Here is a 21413-nt window from a genome sequence, read left to right on the forward strand (position 1 = left end):
TTAACTATAAAATAAATTTTAGATTATAGATTATTAATTTCTAGTTAGAAACAATCTAAATATTAAAATGCTATCTTTATATGTTTTTCTTCAAAAAAAGTTTATATGTTTGTCTCCAATCCTTTCGACAATAAGATCTCGAAAACCACAAATACTAGAAACTGCCGTTTTCACTGGTCGAATCCAAAATTTGTGTAGATTGTCCAGTTCTAATTGGATATTTAAAAAAATATTTGGTCTAGGAATTAATTCGTGCGGGTGGACAAGAGATGGCGCAACGAACGGAGCGTCCCACAGTTCCGTGTATCCACACATGTGTTGCAAACCCCTGTCATCGCGTATCGTTCGTAGTATAGGGCAGTGGATTAAAGCGTCAACAACACCAGTTTGTAGTTAAGTGAACATGGCGCAATTTGTGCCTGATAAAGTGTTTTTGCGGGGAGTCCTGCTGCATTACTTTAACATGCAGAAACGTGCGACTGAAAGTCATCGTATTTTGGTGGAAGTGTATGGTGACCATGCTCTAGCTGAGCGAACGTGTTAGAAGTGGTTTGTACGGTTTAGAAGTGGTGATTTCGGCTTGGCAGACCAAGAGCGAGCTGGACAGCCAAAAAAATTTCAAGACGAAGAATTGACAGCATTGCTCGAGCAGGATTCGTGTCAAACGCAGGAACAACTTACAGCAGCATTAGGCGTTGATCAAACAACAGTCTCCAAACGCTTGAAAGCCATGGGAATGATTCAAAAGATGTCACATTGGGTTCCACATGAATTGAAAGACAGAGACGTTGAAAGACGAAAAACCATTTGCGAATTGCTGCTTCAACGACAGAGCAGAAAGGGGTTTCTGCATCGAATTATTACGGGTGATGAGAAGTGGATCCATTACGAGAACCCTAAACGAAAAAAGGCCTGGGTGAAACCAGGTGAACCAGGTCCATCACAACCAAAACGAGATATTCACTGTGCAAAGGTTATGCTGTGCATATGGTGGGATATGAAAGGTGTGGTGTACTATGAGCTGCTGCAACCGGGTGAAACTATGAATGGAGAACGTTATCGACGACAATTAATGCGTTTGAAGCAAGCTCTGGCCAGAACACGACCAGAATGGGAGAACAGACATGATAAACTTATTGTTCAACATGATAACGCTCGCCCACATGTCGCAAAACCGGTCAAAACCTATTTAGAAAATGTCGGATGGGAAGTTTTACCCCACCCGCCGTATTCACCAGACGTTGCTCCTTCGGACTACTACTTGTTCGATTGCATGAACAACGATTTGATTGGACAGCGGTTTACTTCTTCAGAAGATATCGAAACATGGGTCTCTGACTGGATCGCTTCCAAGGATGAGGACTTCTTTCGCCACGGAATCCGTACATTGCCTGACAGATGGGCGAAAGTGGTGGCTAGCGATGGACAATATTTTTCTTAAGGTATTTATGTATTTTGTGTTTGTACTACAGCTTCAATGTGTGCGTACCAACCGCACGAATTAATTCCTAGACCAAATATATATGGCCATTGTTTCTTTATTACATTTTTTGGGGTACACTGTAAGTGAGGCGCCTAGTATCAAAATCCGCCACATCCACTTCAGTTAGTTTCCTGGATGCAGTGAACGTGCAGGGAAGCTCCATATACACGCGTACAAAGTCCCATATTTGAACTAGTTTAGTATGAAATATTAAGCTTTTAAACAAAATTCTGTTCCCATGGAATTTCTTTAGATCAAACATATAACAAGCTATATATAACTCGATTTCGGTAGAAAATGGATTTAGCGGCTTTTAATACTAGGCGCCTCAAGTGTTGAAACTTAAAAATGTAAAGCATCATATCCTACAAGTTATACATTCCAACACCACACGGTTGTATATAGAAGTTGTATATCTCTTAGGCGTTTGTTTTATGGGCAAATTATGAAAAACGAAAGATAACCATTTCTCCAGTCTAAAATGAATCGTTATTGTTTCGAGGATTTTGCCCAATGAACGCCATACATCACTGACATAATTAACTGTGTGTGTATTGTATTTGCTTATTACATACTGCAAGCAAGAAAAAACCTGATCATACATGAATTAGAAACTCCAGCCGGAAGTAGGCTCAAATCTTGCAAACGGTGCGAGATATTAAAAAAGTAGAAAAATCTCCTTTATGATACCCCTTCCCGATTTTTATCAATAAGTCCTTCACTTGGGTCTGTAGAGGGACATATACAGACGTTGTGAACAATGGCAAGGAGATTCATGCTCATATGTGAAGAGAGCGCAGGTTCAGCTAGTCTATATATTAAAATGTTAGGTTTATATGTTTGTCCGCAATTCTTTCGACAATGAGATATCGAAAATCACACGTGCTAGAAACGTGCCGTTTTCGCTGGTCGATTCCAAATTTTGTGTAGATTGTCCACTTCTCATCCAAATTTTCAAAAACCGTGTCGTTATTGTTCTATTCAACATTTTAGTGGCCGTTTTGAGCCCATAAGATTAACATTGTTGCAGGCCGAAACTACGGTGTTAGGCAACCAATAGAGAAGTTACGTGTAGTGAGTTGACGGACATTGCAGGTGCTTTGCTTAAATCTGAATGGCAAAACCTATTGCATGCTGGCAACTTCAAAAGCATCAAGAGATGCATTGAGGCGTACTCGAACGGATATGGATTTATGGGAAGAAGATTCATGGTCATGACAGAACGATGCGCTGAGTAGACAGCGCAGGTTCAGCTAGTGCTTGATTAAAATATTAACTCTGAGATTTCTAAGGTGGTGTTTTGTAATTCATTATATCCTTTAGTGTTTATTCTTTTTAGTTCTTCATATATTAATATACACTGCCTAAACTTAAGATTAACATCATTTCGAGGGGAATAAGGTGGTAGAGCGCTTACCTCTCGTGCATAGGGCGCCCAGCTCGATCCCCGGCCAAGTAAGTTTGTGGTGGACAACATTGTGTTCGTGGGTTTTCTCGGAGTACTCCTGTTTCCTCCTACTTTCTCGTTCCATCACATCTTCCATCATTATTAACTTGCCTTAATTATCCTCTACCTTATCCTAAAGTGTTAAATTGTGGGACGTTAAACTGAAAGATTTCATTTCATTTCATTCTCACTTCATTTCGAACGTTACGTTTCGTGAATGTTCTATTCTGTATGATTAAGAATTGATTTCAATTCCAGACAAATACGCAATAACTCTTAATTCTCTCAATCTTTTCTCCTTTTGTCGATTTGAGATGTATTCCTAAATATATAAAGGTGACCAAGAAAGTTCTATCGCTTTTTGTGGAGGGTTGTGTTCAATTGGCCCTCACACCGTGAGTTGAATGCGAATGGAAATAAGGCGAAAGTCATGTTGGTGTGGGTATATCCAACATACTACTGGTTGCGGCAATTCAGTTACATTGTGAACTTGTGTAAAGAGAGATCGAACATGGAACCTGCACAGAGAGTCATAAGGGCATGTATGCTGTACGAGTTCAAACTGAGGTCAAACGCCGCTGCAGCGGGGCACAAAATATACCAGGCCTTTGGTGAGGGTGTCGTGACTACGCGGACAGTGCAACGGTGGTTTAACAAGTTTAATGACGGTGACGAAACACTCGAAGACACACCACATGCCGGAAGACCAACATATGTACAAAATGAAGATATACAGGCAGCAATTGAGGCGAACAGTGGCCAGATATGTGAGGAACTGGAATTACAATTCAGTGTGAGTGGAGAAACCATTTTGCACCGCGTCCATCAAGGTGAGAAGCACAACAAATTGGGTCGATGGGTCCCACATGATTTGACTCCAGGCCAGAAGGCAACACGAGCAGACACCTGTGTTTCTTTGCTGTCTCGTCTCAGTAAGGAGCCATTTCTGGACAGGGTGTTGACGTGTGATGAGAAGTGTGTCCTGTGCAAAGCTCCACGGCGCCGTCATCATTGGTTAGCATTCCATAAACCGGTTCCGAAACAGCACTGCACCAGAAGAAGATCCTCCTGTGTGTTTGGTGGATTACTCGCGGCATCGTGCATCGGGAACTGCTCCCAGCTGGTCAGAGTATCAATAAAACTGTGTACTATCAGAAGTTGAGCCGTGTTCAAGAAAAACAATTGATACAATAGTCTGCTTAGTCGAACTTGTTAGTCTGAGAACATCTCTTAATTTATAGCCAAGTAATAGATAGTCCTAATGATCTTTCCAACTAATATAATGGATTGTAAGAAAGATTGACGAATAAAGAAGAAAACAATTGCAAGTTTATTTGCAACTGGAAATATAAAATATTGTACGCTGGGAACTTCCATCAACACAAGTGACTAACATCAAATTAGAAATATCTAGTTTCACCCTCTCAGAAGAGCTCGTAGAAGAAAAACTGGACGCTGACCAAGGGAAATTAAGAGCTAAGTTAGACTTACAGTAGACGTGCTTGCTTACTAAGTTGTAATCTTCCATAGATAATTTCCATTACACCTGGACCCAGAACAACTTTTGTATTCATCACTGGTAAAAAGTCCAACAAACTCATTTTGTGAATACAAAATGTGTGATTTTAAATTCCGGCACCTGGTAAATTAAAGGAAGTTAGTTTATGGAGTAAGAAATTTTCTTTATAGTACGTTTGGATCTCAAAGGGTTTAGACTTGAAAAGATTAGGAAACGCTTCCTTTGGCGCTATAGATATGGGTTGTGTCTTACTTGTGTAAATAGTTTCTGGAACTCGTGCCTCTGCCGTGAATCACCTTGTAATGTGCTCAACTTCGAAAATTACATTATATTATTCAATTATTTGCTATGACCATTAGAGATTTAGATCGCAGTCATTATCAGAAGCCCAACTTTTTGATCTGTAAAGAATAACTACATCAGAATATCGTTTTCCCAATACCTTTGTTCTATTATATTACAGGTGCAGATGTCACTCCTCCCACTTTATCCACCCAAGTTGTGTTTCTATTGTCCTGTTTCACTGCGGTAGTAGTATATGCTGGATATTCTGCATCATTGATGTCTTACCTTACAATGGACCGCAGTGTGCTACCTTTTACCAATCTACGAGAATTGCTAGAGGCAGATGATGATTGGAGAATTGGGTTTGTGGCTGGTACTGTTGTTGAAGATTTATTCAAGGTAAGAAACTAACAGGATAATCACGAACTGCGGCAGGGTTGACAAGAAACTACATTTCGTCTGTCAAAAATAACAGTATGGAGTCCAACTAACCATTAACTATCTTAAATAAGAGTCAGTTGCAATAAGCAATTCATTACGCTTTGTCTATCAGAACACATCTCGAACACTAACCATAAATTGTAATCTAACTGATTCTCGTCTTCCTAAACTCATCACCTCTACTATGGAGGAAAGAGTATCCTTCCTTCATGCACGAACTGGCAAATACCACCAGCTTCACACCGATCTAATTGATCCTTGACTGATTGATGCATCTTGCTGGAAATAGATTTCGGGCAACATACCAGAATATGCATAAAGCTTAAATTATTGCCTAAACAAGTAATGTTTCATAATTAACTATTTCTCATCAAATTCATAGCACACTATGGCTTGTGAGGAGCTTAATTTCGTTTCCATTTGTCTTAAATCGCTTTAATTTATACTCTAAATCTTGTTATAAGCTACGACAGGAAAGCAACGGGAGTGAAGTACGAGTATGTTGCGCCTGATTTTCGCTTGAAGTACACGCTAATTAAAAGCGAGTACATTTTTAATGCAAAGTTTGTTCCAAACATGGAATATCACGTGATGTACATATTTTCACGGTCTACTTTGTTCGTGTGCCTGTTCGCGGGGCCATTTTTCACGATTAGCTTTACCGAAGTTTGAGTCCGACTGGAGTCGAACCTCGGTTCAGCTGAAAACGCTACACATGCGGGGATTCGTCCGCTGCGCCGTCTGACTATGACTTCCCCTCCTACTTCACTTCTAGACCAACCCCTCTCCGAACGGATCCCAGGGCTTTGGAGAAAGGCAAGTCTTAAAAGTGGAATTTAAAGAAAATGTCATAAACGCTAAATAAAATGTTTTGGCCAGTTTTCTTTCACATGCTGCATGGCTGAAATACAATCACGCTAATGCAATTCGATTGGAATAGCCTGGCTGACCATCTCTCAAGAAGCAAGTGAATTCTTAAATGTTTAAGAATTTAGTTGCTGCCTGATGCAATTTTTAGACTTTACTAAAAGTATTTTTTAAAATGAAAATAAAACCTAGTATTTAACTGAGTGATTTGAGTGAATGGCGTTAGTGATAGTCAGCTCAACTATCACCAAAAACACTAATAGTATAGACTCAATAATAATAATAATAATAATAATAAAAGGATTACTGAGTTAGCCAAAGTAAATAAGTTAAAGATGTTTTACATAAATGAAAACAGTTAGGAATTTGATAACGGAAATAAACTTTTAATGATTAAAGAAAAATTTGAATGTGAATATTAAATGAGTCAACAATAATTTTGATTTTCTTTTCCTTGAAACAACAATAAAATAAAGAAATAAAAAAATGGTTACGTAACAGGAATTTTGTTATAGAAATAATTACCGTGACTTTGAAAATGGTTAATAACAATGACCTTTTTGCAATCTTTTTAATTTTACAAAGAGAATTGAATCTGTTATCTTGTTTGAGTACAAGAATATTATTTAAACCACATTCACAATATCAGGCCTTAAAAATCCTTTTTGACACCTAAATGAATTGAATTGATTTTGATCTACCTTTTACGAGATAGTACATTGATACACAGGTATCGAGTTACACGTAAAATGATTTATTACAAACAAATACCATTTATTAAAAGAAGAAATATATTAAAAAGAGAAAAATGATGAAAGGAGAAAAATACTTGAGTAATTTAGAGGTTGTGGATACTTTTGAATTTCTGTGCAGTCATGACTTGCTAGATGAGTGAAAGCTCGAAAATATATGAGAGATAGATAGAATAAAAGTGCACTTACGAAGTTTAGAATATATAACGTTAAGTTTGTATATGAGCGTATGAAATACATTTACACAAATTAAACATACGAAATAATTATTAATTATATATAGATATAGATATAGATATATAACCTTAATACCAAATCATTTTTATCTTCACAATCATATAAATATATGTATATAAAGCACTTGATACACAAAACTACGTCTAATAATACACACAGAAATATTCATACTTGTACATAAAAAAATATTGACGTTTACTTATTAATTGGTCATATTTATAATATCGACATTTATTTAATGAAAATTGACTCGTGCACAACCTTACGTTAACTTGGCTATAGGTTTAACGTTGTATTGTCCTAACAGTAAAAATTTAATTATGAATATATTTGACTTGATGTCTAATAATGATATAAATCATACCATATTAATTGCTACTTTGATTATAACAATCTGACTATGAACTGACCATAGTATTAATTTTGTCATCAATGACATGGATAATAAATAAGAAAGCGATTTTACAATATTTGTGAATATTAATTTATAAATGGTTTCAATTTACGGAATACATATCCAATAATTAAATTATAACCACTAGCAACCCTAAATCATTAAAAGACCGATGTAAGTAACAGCTTAGTTCAATCAAAAAAAAATAGTTATGGTCGTTATTATTCCAATTTGATCATAAGGATAGTTTTTATTGCAGGAAAAAAAATAGTTTTAATTTCGCACACAATAAAAATAAGAGTCACTTCTTCTTTCGGGAATTAAATATACATTATTGATAAGTCTCCAAAATAACGAACGTTGAAGTTAAAGTTCGTTGAGATTCCCCCAACACAGAAGCTATGGATAGGTGCAGCAAAAGGTAATGTAATGGATGATAACCACAGTGGCCATGAAACCGTGATCCATCGCACATCCAACAGTCTGATTAATAAATAAAGATTTAAACAGCCTACCTCAGTTTTAATGTGTGAAAACTCTTGATCCCTTACTTCGCTATTACTCGTATACACTCGAGATTGGAGGCTGGAGGCTGAGTCCTCTCCTTCCCTCTGCGACAAGCAAGTCGTAAGCTCTGGTACTGACATTTCTTTGAAGCTTACTAGCCAAGCCATGTTACTGCACACAAATACACTGTCCAATACACACATCAGGAGAGAGTGAGTCCAGATAATAAACGACGTTCGGCACATTTACGAAGACGACACTGGTAACTTTATCGATGCATGATTATGATGTTAGAATATACAAAAAATTGCACTTCGAACAAAGAAGGCACTGTCTACCGTGGTGTCTTTTCCAATGCTTCCGTACAACTGCCTTAGTTTTTAAAATTTTGTCTTTCTCTCTCTCTCTCCTGTTAATTTTAAAATTTTGTGTGTGTGTGCGTGTGTAGTTCGTTAAGATGGCTGGGGTTTCTTCGCCACCCGAGAACAATAAATTACCCTAGTGACAAGCGAGGGTGTCCTGTTGGATGCTGAACGTGATGACCACTGCCCAGTTTCGTGAAAGAAAACGTAGACAAAAAAAATACATCCAAATTGAAACAAAAATAGGAAAAATAAAAATACAAATTTTTATTTAACAATATAAATACAATTGTAGGAGGTGACGACTGTCATAATTACCCCCCTCCTAAATGAAGCACGAGATGAAGTGAAACTGAAGATCTGCTTCATCTCAACGAAGTCCTTGTAAGTGACAATGAGTCACCGACAACAATTATGCAGATATGTTTTACATGAAAATCCTGACCCTGATGTTGCTTTAACCATTTTTTGTTTAAGGGTTATTAAAGAACTTTTTTCTGTCAAAGCGTAACACATTGTAGGGTTTCGAGTCCGATTACAGTTTGACGAGCCGCTAGAGTGCTATTTATGTTTGCTTTATTTTGCGTATTTTTGGCGCCATTTATGACATATAAATATATTGTAACAAATTATTATTAAATTTTTTTTAACGCAATTTTAACATATTTTGAATGCAAGGTTATTGGCTTTTTGATATTTATTTATTGATGTGTTGATATATTATTTATTTATTTATTTTTTTTTCGGGGATGCGTTTTGGTACGTCCGGAGGGTGCTGTTGGAGCTTTTGTTTTTTTTTGTGAGGTTAACTTTTTTATTAATACTTTAGCTTGTACTTTTGTTATGCTGTACTAATTTTACATGATCCACTTGGACTTCGTCTATACAATCAATTAATAAAATAAGAGGACGTTTTCTATTTTTTACCATACTGGGTAGGAACAAACTTATAATTTTGGTGGACTCTGAGGAAGTTCGCTGCTTTAAGCGAGTATGTACTCAAGCTTGGCGCGTTAAGTCCTACAGAAAGTCTACACCTCAAATACGAAGGAAGGTTGCGTTGAGCTTTTTAATAAGTGCCTCTAACGCAAGCTCTACTTCGGAGCTCAATCGGGACCGTAGTACAACCGAGTGCTCTAACTTTTATTTTTTTTCAGTCAACAAGTGTCATCTTCATTGCCAGCCACAATACGTGGTTATTTACATGCGTAAAAACCTTCTTTTTAAATTCTCCTCCGTCGTCAGTATCGCATCTCTCCGTTTTTAGATCGCTTTTTTCAATTATTCTTAAGCTTAGTTTTTAAGCATTAATTACGTGTTTTCTTATGTTTTCTTCTTTCTCTCCCTTGTGAGAGCAATGTTACAGCGATATGTTTTTTAACTTTGGGAGGGCGCGCTGTTTTTGTTATCACAAGAGCGCTGCTCACCTTGACCAGATAGTCTTTTTTTTTCGATTTACATTACTACGAATTTTCTCTTCCTGGCGCGTTTCTTACATGACAAGTAGCGGCTTATTCCTCTGGCACTCTATTTGATCGTAAACTCGAACCATGGAGTTACCGGCATCTAATAATTTGTTTGGCTTAGCAATATGCTTCTGATTTTTAATATGTTGTTCTTTTTTACAAATTTTTTCAGTGCATTTTCTGTCTTCCTCTTTTCGGAGACTTTCGCTGGCCACAATAATTTCACTTGGCATTTTTTGCTCGCACTCAACATCTTGGACATTATTTAATGCATTTTCAGAAATTTCTTCTCGTTCTTCTCTTACCTTCTCAGACTCTTGCATTTGTTTTTCATTTGATCTCTGCAAGTTTTGGGTCTGCGCCTCTACGTTTGAACAGATTTGCCGCACATTTTGCAGCAACTGTTCTTGCTTTTTTTCAATTTGGTGCACCACTCTTTTTTCCATTTCTCTAATTTTTTTGCTTAATCCCTCTTCAAGCTGTTGTAGCTTGTCTTCTAATATCTTAATTTGTTCATTCTTCCGTTTTTCCTGTTCTCCTATTCGTTTTTTTTCTTGCTCTTCTCGTTCCTTTTTTTGCTGTTCCACGTACATGCGAAACCATACTGGCATTTTTATGTCGCTCTGTGTACTGTTGTTCGGCGTGACGCCTTCCTCGGATGTATTTTTTACATCCATAGTGTTCCCTACTTGTTTGTTGCCTAGCTGTGCCGCCTTCGTTCCAGTGCCGTTTGAACATCATAAATTATCTAATCTCTCTCTCTTTCGTGTAAATACTCACTAATATTAGATATTTTTTACATTATATACAAATAAATCAAGATATCCTAGCAGTAAATACTGTACATTTAACATACTAACAGTCATAAATAGAAAATATAAGACCAATAAATATACAATACTTAACACAAGAAAATAAATATATTGATGTTTTATTAATATAATGTGGAGCATAAAAATGAATACTTAAACTTAAAACGTTACTAAACTTACGAGTATATAAATACCTCATGAATAGAATAATACTAATAATTGATTAACTGGGTTTGAAGTAGATACATATAACAAAAGATAAAAAGAATAAATTAACTTAGAGTTAATTGTACTTACTTTTTTATATTTACCTGCTTTTTTTCGGTGTTCCGTTTATTTTTGTCTTTTACTTTTCATCTCTCTTTTTTTTAAAAAAAACAGTTAAGTTTAGGCAAAGGACAGAAAGAAAACGGACCATTTTAGGCTTAGCCAATACAGTACTTTTTATTTTATTTTTTTTTTAACAATAGTTAGAAGGTTCACCCCCTGTCGCTAACGAAGTCTTTTTGACCTGAGCTTTTTTTTTTGTGATTTAAATATTCAGAAGAGTAACAAAAAAAATTGAACGGTTGACAGAATGTGATTCTTTTTTTTTTTACAGGATACTTGGGTCCCTGTTCGGGCGCCATTTTTCACGGTCTACTTTGTTCGTGTGCCTGTTCGCGGGGCCATTTTTCACGATTAGCTTTACCGAAGTTTGAGTCCGACTGGAGTCGAACCTCGGTTCAGCTGAAAACGCTACAGATGCGGGGATTCGTCCGCTGCGCCGTCTGACTATGACTTCCCCTCCTACTTCACTTCTAGACCAACCCCTCTCCGAACGGATTCCAGGGCTTTGGAGAAAGGCAAGTCTTAAAAGTGGAATTTAAAGAAAATGTCATAAACGCTAAATAAAATGTTTTGGCCAGTTTTCTTTCACATGCTGCATGGCTGAAATACAATCACGCTAATGCAATTCGATTGGAATAGCCTGGCTGACCATCTCTCAAGAAGCAAGTGAATTCTTAAATGTTTAAGAATTTAGTTGCTGCCTGATGCAATTTTTAGACTTTACTAAAAGTATTTTTTAAAATAAAAATAAAACCTAGTATTTAACTGAGTGATTTGAGTGAATGGCGTTAGTGATAGTCAGCTCAACTATCACCAAAAACACTAATAGTATAAACTCAAAAATAATAATAATAATAATAAAAGGATTACTGAGTTAGCCAAAGTAAATAAGTTAAAGATGTTTTACATAAATGAAAACAGTTAGGAATTTAATAACGGAAATAAACTTTTAATGATTAAAGAAAAATTTAAATGTGAATATTAAATGAGTCAACAATAATTTTGATTTTCTTTTCCTTGAAACAACAATAAAATAAAGAAATAAAAAAATGGTTACGTAACAGGAATTTTGTTATAGAAATAATTACCGTGACTTTGAAAATGGTTAATAACAATGACCTTTTTGCAATCTTTTTAATTTTACAAAGAGAATTGAATCTGTTATCTTGTTTGAGTACAAGAATATTATTTAAACCACATTCACAATATCAGGCCTTAAAAATCCTTTTTGACACCTAAATGAATTGAATTGATTTTGATCTACCTTTTACGAGATAGTACATTGATACACAGGTATCGAGTTACACGTAAAATGATTTATTACAAACAAATACCATTTATTAAAAGAAGAAATATATTAAAAAGAGAAAAATGATGAAAGGAGAAAAATACTTGAGTAATTTAGAGGTTGTGGATACTTTTGAATTTCTGTGCAGTCATGACTTGCTAGATGAGTGAAAGCTCGAAAATATATGAAAGATAGATAAAATAAAAGTGCACTTACGAAGTTTAGAATATATAACGTTAAGTTTGTATATGAGCGTATAAAATACATTTACACAAATTAAACATACGAAATAATTATTAATTATATATAGATATAGATATATAACCTTAATACCAAATCATTTTTATCTTCACAATCATATAAATATATGTATATAAAGCACTTAATACACAAAACTACGTCTAATAATACACACAGAAATATTCATACTTGTACATAAAAAAATATTGACGTTTACTTATTAATTGGTCATATTTATAATATCGACATTTATTTAATGAAAATTGACTCGTGCACAACCTTTCGTTAACTTGGCTATAGGTTTAACGTTGTATTGTCCTAACAGTAAAAATTTAATTATGAATATATTTGACTTGATGTCTAATAATGATATAAATCATACCATATTAATTGCTACTTTGATTATAACAATCTGACTATGAACTGACCATAGTATTAATTTTGTCATCAATGACATGGATAATAAATAAGAAAGCGATTTTATAATATTTGTGAATATTAATTTATAAATGGTTTCAATTTACGGAATACATATCCAATAATTAAATTATAACCACTAGCAACCCTAAATCATTAAAAAACCGATGTAAGTAACAGCTTAGTTCAATCAAAAAAAAATAGTTATGGTCGTTATTATTCCAATTTGATCATAAGGATAGTTTTTATTGCAGGAGAAAAAAATAGTTTTAATTTCGCACACAATAAAAATAAAAGTCACTTCTTCTTTCGGGAATTAAATATACATTATTGATAAGTCTCCAAAATAACGAACGTTGAAGTTAAAGTTCGTTGAGATTCCCCCAACACAGAAGCTATGGATAGGTGCAGCAAAAGGTAATGTAATGGATGATAACCACAGTGGCCATGAAACCGTGATCCATCGCACATCCAACAGTCTAATTAATAAATAAAGATTTAAACAGCCTACCTCAGTTTTAATGTGTGAAAACTCTTGATCCCTTACTTCGCTATTACTCGTATACACTCGAAATTGGAGGCTGGGGGCTGAATCCTCTCCTTCCCTCTGCGACAAGCAAGTCGTAAGCTCTGGTACTGACATTTCTTTAAAGCTTACTAGCCAAGCCATGTTACTGCACACAAATACACTGTCCAATACACACATCAGGAGAGAGTGAGTCCAAATAATAAACGACGTTCGGCACATTTACAAAGACGACACTGGTAACTTTATCGATGCATGATTATGATGTTAAAATATACAAAAAAATTGCACTTCGAACAAAGAAGGCACTGTCTACCGTGGTGTCTTTTCCAATGCTTCCGTACAACTGCCTTAGTTTTTAAAATTTTGTCTTTCTCTCTCTCTCTCTCCTGTTAATTTTAAAATTTTGTGTGTGTGTGCGTGTGTAGTTCGTTAAGATGGCTGGGGTTTCTTCGCCACCCGAAAACAATAAATTACCCTAGTGACAAGCGAGGGTGTCCTGTTGGATGCTAAACGTGATGACCACTGCCCAGTTTCGTGAAAGAAAACGTAGACAAAAAAAAATACATCCAAATTGAAACAAAAATAGGAAAAATAAAAATACAAATTTTTATTTAACAATATAAATACAATTGTAGGAGGTGACAACTGTCATAATATTATTAATTCATAGGAGCATGGTATCTGGCTGCCTGATAGAGTTCTCTTGGTTTAATGATATTCGTATCAGTGGTAGATACTCACAATAGAATAACTTGTTTTGTTAATACGTATTAAGATATTAAATTTATCAACTTGAAGATTTAAACACTGATATAACACTGATAAAGTAATGTGATAATAATATGCTTTTCTTGTTGGAATCACTGAAACATTTTTATAAATAAATATTATAAGGAAGTTAAATTTATATGTTTTAATTTTGGGCCATTTTTGCAAGCCATGGGTTCAAATAATTCCAAATGAGTTAACTTACAAATTATATTGCCTGTTCCTTATAATTTGATCTTTGATCGACCTTTCGTTTAGCTTGGCTATTTTTTTCTTTCTTTCTTTTCTTTTTTGTTTTTCCCCGATAAATTTGCTGGATTCTCTGGTGTAAGTTACGTGGTTTGCCTATGAATGCTAATTCACATTTATTGGATTCTTTTTTTTATGTTTGTGATTAACTTAAGTTGTTTCGAAATACGAAATTATTCTGATTATTCTCCAACTTTTAACAATCTTTAACTTTCTTTTTTGAAGTATGCTAAAGATCCAGTAGTAAAGCGAGCTTGGGATGAAATAATTGTCCAACACCCTTCTGATATGGTCTCCTCAATTCCAATAGCTTTGAGGATTACTTGTGAAGAAAAGTTCGCCTTTATGGGAGTATTTGAATTGGTGCTATGGTACCTTTCAGAGTCGCCATGTCACGTCATTTTTCTGAAACAAGCCTATTTTAAAAGTGGTGTGTCAATGGCATTAGGAAAAGGATTTCCCTACAAAGAGCTCTTCAATTATTAGTAAGTATAATTTTATTATTTATCTTTGCAACTCTTAAACTTTAATCATCATCCTCCTGCTATTATTGGCAGGTTGCTTGTCGTACGATTGAAATGTTTCCATGCATCATGGTCTTCAGCCAACTTCTTTCTCTTCACGTAGGAATTTTGTTTTAATACCGTCCATCAACTGTAGCCTCTATCGCCCTCGCACTCTTTTTTCCTGCTACCATACTCTATAATACGTTCCTCATGACCCAGTTTCTTCTCAGCCAATGTCCAGCTATTTTTCTTCATCATTTCAATTTCATATAATTCGTTTCTTTCCTTCTATACTATATCTTGCACTTCCTGATTTGTTTACCATTCGGCCCATTTCTCCACTCTTCTCGACACCCACATATAAAATCTCCAATCTTTTCTCATTGTTTTGCGTAATGTTCATGTTTTTGCACCATCCAATATAACACTCCATACGAAACACTATGAGTTTTACATAACTCTCTATTGAAGGACTCACAAAACAGACATTTCTTTGTTCTAAATGCTTCTTTCGCCATTCCTATTCTCGCTTTTACAGTATTTCACATAGCAGACAAATGAATCTTCCATGTACTGCTTCCTGTATATGAGAGATGATACAAAATATGGTTATTGGAGAACATTTACTATTAATTTTATGACAAGTTAAGAACTGTTTATACAATATTTAATCTGAAAGATTTCATTTCATTTTTTATACAATATTTAACCGTATATTTGTAGATTATTCACAACTTAACATAAAAGTTAAGAATTTTGGTAACCATTTTTAGAATATGTTGCCATTTTTCTTAGATTTTGTTACATTTTGCTATTTTTTCTAAATTGACTCCCGCTCAGTAGCGGTTTCTGAGGGAAATTAAATCGGTAAAAATTATATTTTTGTCGCTGCAATCTAACTGAAGAACACTATCTAATGCTCTAATTCTTGTGTATCTAAGGTTAGTTTTCCCGGTGGAGATAAAAGGGTATTTTTTACTGATATGACTTCAACAAATGTTTTCTGTATTTAATTTTGTTTTCTCATTATGATATTTTGTTGTCACTGAAGTAACATAAAGTGGCAAATTTGAAGTAAGATAGTGAATATTCATCTTAACGTTATTTTAAGCTAAAACGAATACTCGATTACATTACTTAATCTAATTTATAAGGATATTGGTTTTATAGGAAAGAAATTATTCGGTTTTACATCACCAATAGGCATGGTGGCTTAATGGTAGAGTGCTTACATTTGCCGATCCCCGCTCAAGTAAGTTTGTGGTGGACCACATCGTGCTCGTGGGTTTTCTCGGGGTACTCTACTGCGTGCGCAAGGAAAGGTGGCTTCTGACAGTTGGGTAGAGCACGTAGAGTACTGGAGGCGCTCTTGCCAGAGGCTCCGCAACAGAGACAGCAGCTCTGGCGACAAACTTTAGATATTTAACAAGTTGCCTCAACTACCGGCAACAGCGCGGTCAGTGACCTTCGTTGCCTGGCAACAGCGTGAAAGCATACTGCTGTGATTGGTGAAGAATCCTCCCTCTCGTTTTGTTTACATGTGCAGCTATCTGTCAGAGGCCACCTTTCAGTAACTCTATAATAATTTCTCGGGGTATTCGGGGTACTTTCTCATTCCACCAATTCATCTATCATCATTCATTTGCTTTAATCATCGTCTCCCTTAGCCTAACAGATATAATCGCGTAACGTTGAAGATTTCATTTCAATTTAATTTTACCAGCAAGTAAACGTTTGTTTTCTTTTATAGCTTGCAAAAAATGGAGGAAGCTGGTCTGTTCTACGAATTGCATTCCAAATGGTGGTCTTTCCTTCAACCTTTGCCGAAAGGAAATACATTCCAAAGTCTCGGCATAGATCAACTATTCAGTGTTTTCTGTTTCTATCTGTTTTTCTTGATTTTAGCTTGCATTTTTTTCTCAGTGGAGATGATTTGCATCAGATTTTCAAAAATAAGAAGGAAGAGCGTCGTGCGCAAACTTTCAACGAAACAGTTCGTCATGAGCTCTAGATATAACATTTTAAATATTCGCAAATTGCAACCATACTTCAAGAAACGATTGTAATGATAATAATAATAATAATAAACTTCCTTCTGAAAATGTGTAAATAAAAACTTATTTTGATTTTATTGTATATGATATCGGCTTATTGATTGATTAAAAAATATGCCATTGGTTACCACTAGCAAGCACTAATAAGAAGTCTCACTTATAGAGCAATATTTATTTATGCATTTACAGTATTTATTTAGCTATTACAGTTGACTCAGGGTTACGCTCTTGCCAGGGTTACGTAATCCATTCCATTACGTTATTCGTAAATCGAAATTATTGTTTCCTATTGAAACTAATGTAAATGTAATTAATCCATTCCAGACACAGAAACATTGTATAGGAAGCATGTATATATATATATATATATACACGAGGGTTATTTAAATAGAACTGACAACACTGCTACGATTAGAGTGTCGTGTGCGTAGGAGACAAATAACGAACGTAGTGTTCGCTGCTGCAGTCCCATATTACGATGTGTGTGACGAGTAGACATTGCTAAAATGATTGTTGTGTGAAATAAGGCCCTAACGCAATGTTCAAGCATGCAGTACAGCGTGTGTTTATGAAATTCCAGGTGGCACGAGGGCGAAATGCTAGGACGATTCACAAAGGATTAGTAGAGGCCTGTGGTGAAGCTGCTATACCGTATCGTACAGTGGCGAGATGGGTTGCAGCATTTCAGGCGGGACGACAGTCAACAGACAAAATGCACGGTGTAGGGCATATGCGAACGGCTACGGACAAAATTCATTTTTCAAGACTATGGACACTGCTCGACGGTGATCGGCGCTGGACTTAATAGTGAATTAGCGCAGGAGCTGAACATTTCTTCCGGATCAGTGTTCCGCATGTTAACACAAGATCTTGGTATGCGGAAAATTGCAGCCAGATGGGTACCCCGTGCTCTGACTGACGTTCAAAAGTGGAATAGGTGGGTATATGCGTGCCTACATCTTCAGCGTTACAATGAGCAAGATGATGACTTCTTGTACCGCATTATTGAAAGTGATGAAACGTGGAGAAGATCCTTGGAGCCTGAATTGAAACGTCAATCGAGTGAATGGCGCCACCGAGAATCTCCACGACCCAGAATGTTAGGCAAGAGCCAACAAACGTGAAGGTGATGATGATAATGTCATACGACCACGAAGGCATTATCCTGTCACATCAAGTTCCACCGGGCGTTACCGTTAATGCTGCATACTATGTTTCATACCTCAGTCACCATTTGCGACCAGCTTTGCGGCGCAAACGTACAGACCTCCTGAAGTCTGGACCAATTCTCCTACACGACAATGCCAGATGCTATACAGCCAATCTAGTACAGACTCTGTTACGACGATGGGGTTGGGAGGTACTGGAACACCCGCCATATTTCCCGGATATGAACCCCTGCGATTTTGATCTTTTCCCAAAAATGAAAGAACCTCTCAGGGGCAAACGTTTCAGAGACATTTCGAGCATTGTTCGTGCGTTAGGGTGCACTGTCAACAGCCTCTCACAAAGAGGGTCTTTGACAGATATTCAGTGGTTACTAGACATCTGACAAAGGGTTCAACAGACTGGCGGAGACTACATCGAAGGACTGTAAGCTTCTTGAGATGATTCACTACATTCCATTTCACAACTATGTTGCCACTTCGAGTTAAATGACCATCGTGTATATAAATTGTTTTACTGTGATGAAGAATATAAAATGAAATGACATTATCCTTTCTAAGGACACATAAGTAGCACTAAATTAAACAAGACAATATGAGGAGTAAAAAAAGCTTAAAGTGCAATAAAAATAGAAACTAAGTTTTCAACACAAAACTCTGGCAAATAATGTTTACGGTAAAAACGTAAATGCTCCTAGATACGTGTTGTTACAGACGTGCCTGTGCATTCGTACCCGAAATATTGTTCATAAGCCTAGGGATTTTTTCTTCACAAAACTTGCTTCTAAACCGAATTGTTCGCAAAACGAGGAGTTCGTAAGTGTAAGATTCACTGTACAAACATTCGACGAAAACAGCTACAAACTATCTCATAGTCCTCAATTATGTAACAGAATTGTGGGAAACCTTCGATAGCCTAGGCGTTAGAAGTTATTATAGCCTGCTTTCCGCTTGCGTTGTCTATTATGTTCTACTAAGTAAGCAATGTTGTTACAGACTAGGTTGAGATGTACATAAATCCAGTTTCCAAACTCTATTCCACACCCAAATAGTTTAAGCGCTATACAACTCTAATAAAATATACACGTATAACGCTTAAATATGAAATCCCAATTCTTAATTGCTGGTAAGCAAAAGGTGCTTCATGTCGTGTACTAGCCGAAAACGAAAGAGAAAAGAAAATGTGTCTGCTGTTCTGTGTTGAGTTTCTTTGACGTTGTTGACGACTTGCTCGGGAGAGTAATACTCCCGAAGTACGTTCTTTTCACGCGCTACTCTAACCAGCTGTTTTACGCGCTATCCTAGCCAGCTATTTTAAGTTGGTCACAAAATTTATATCACGGGGGTCAAGGTGGAACAAAACGAGCCCTGCGGGTCTTCTAAGCCGTTCTCACTACTACTACTACTACTACTACTTATCTGCACAAAAGTAACAAATAACTTTTTTGAGTATTATTTTCATCTTGTTTTAATAAAAAAATGTTATTAATTTTTTTAAAAAAATAAAAGTTTCATGAGAACTTTCAAGAAAAAAGAACTTTTATGAAAATTTTTAAAATAAAAAGGAACTTTCGTGGAGCGGGTTTGAACCCACGCCAAAAACCGATTTGCGTCACTAGCACATAGCGCTAGCACACTACACCACGAAGGCCAACAGCGAGAAGCGTTTGATTTTTGATATATGAATGCTACATTTCAAGAAATGGATAACGCTAACCAATCATAACCCTGTACTTCGTTCATACTTCCGGAAGCATTACTCTCCCGAGCTAGCCCTCGTTGTTGTTCTTTTTCTGAGGTTTTATATCTCCAGAAGCAGGCCTAGGTTCTAGTTATACAGAGTTGGCGTGGGTCAATGAAAATTTGACCCACGACCCACTGATCCACCACCCACCGTGACCCACTCTGACCCACGACCCACTGTGAATACCACCCACCGTAACCCACTCTGACCCACCACCCACTGTGACCCACCGTGACCCACTCTGACCCACCACCCACCATGAACCACTCTCATCCACTATGACCTACTCTAACTCACCAAAATCCATCATCATCAACTCTGAACACGATCCATGGCCTCTTCTGTACTGATTAAAGAGTTTACAGGTGTAATAAAAGAAGACTGTGAAATTGTCACTAATCGGAGTTTGAATTTCTAGTCAATCGCTCAAGCACCACTCTCTTACAATAACAGTGGATCTGATCTTTACGATATAAAATGGTAAAGTGTTTGTCAGTGAGGAAATTGAAACAGTTCGAGGTGAGGGGAAATTGGTGTGTGCCTAAAATATACTTGTACTAAGAGAGTATTCTTGCAAGTGTTAATTTCTGAACGCATTTCAGAAGAAACTTCTATTCGCAGGAAAATATTCCTGTACAATATGGAAAAGGTTATGGTTTCTCAGTTCACAGTATTTTTTTCACAAAAGACTTGAAAAATCAGTTTTTCATAGTGTATAAAGGTGCTCGGGTACCCTATGTGAGAGTATCTCCATAAAGTATGCTCATAATTGTAATTTGTATAATCACTAAAACACCATGTTAAATTTAAGTTACAAATATGCATAATTGCAATTATTATGAATATTTATTCAAAATAGTTTACCTAAAGCAAAGAAGAGACTTACTAAAAATTAGGTACAAAGTTGAATAACACAAATAAGCCATACATTTTCCATAACTCGTAATTTTCCACCTTAAAACAAATCTGAAATCGGGTTTATTTCCTATAGGTAACTTTTTCGTGGTAAATCATCTGCAGCGGAATGATGTCCATCCTTCAGCCAAGAAATAACTAGCTCATCTACTTTGAGCTTGTCTACAGGTGAGCCATTAACATTAATGAACAACAAGTTAGACAATCTTTGAGCACTTAGTCTATTCCTAATATCAGTCATCTGTAAATTCATAAGGGGAAGTCCCCATTCGCACTCATGCCGTGGAAATTGATAATACTTCTACCCGATTTCTACAACTCCTCATCGACAATTTGCTTGTTAGATTTTTCTTGGTCAGTTTTGAAATACTCAGCAAGAAGTAACATCTCTCTATCACCATACAACATCTTTTCCATATCGACCATGTTAGTTGGCAATGTCAACTCATGGAGAACAGAAGCTTCATCTACTACGCCTTCGATAGGGAATCTTCTGAATAAATTATCATTAAAGCCTGATAAACTGTTGTTTATAAATTTAATTTTTGTAATTACACATGAAGGTTTGATGCCATTACCAAGTTCCCTCAACCGTCTAGAAAGGGAAGGGGAACGATGTTCCTGGAGAGTGTTCA

At 36.1% G+C, this 21413-nt stretch overlaps 1 protein-coding gene across 1 annotated transcript in view; it reads left to right on the forward strand.

Moving 5' to 3' along the window:
* LOC145685229 (glutamate receptor ionotropic, delta-1-like) overlaps nucleotides 1–16965 on the forward strand; it is a 60027-nt gene extending 43062 nt beyond the window's left edge. The window contains exons 7-9 of the mRNA XM_081757590.1: nucleotides 4913–5133; nucleotides 14619–14878; nucleotides 16650–16965. Of these exons, the coding sequence (XP_081613716.1) occupies nucleotides 4913–5133; nucleotides 14619–14878; nucleotides 16650–16965 (797 nt within the window). The remainder of the gene's footprint in view (nucleotides 1–4912; nucleotides 5134–14618; nucleotides 14879–16649) is intronic.
* The last annotated feature ends 4448 nt before the right edge of the window (nucleotides 16966–21413 follow it).

This window comes from Thermobia domestica, chromosome 5, assembly GCF_964235325.1.
Source record: "Thermobia domestica chromosome 5, izTheDome1.hap1.1, whole genome shotgun sequence".
NCBI lineage: Eukaryota > Metazoa > Arthropoda > Insecta > Zygentoma > Lepismatidae > Thermobia > Thermobia domestica.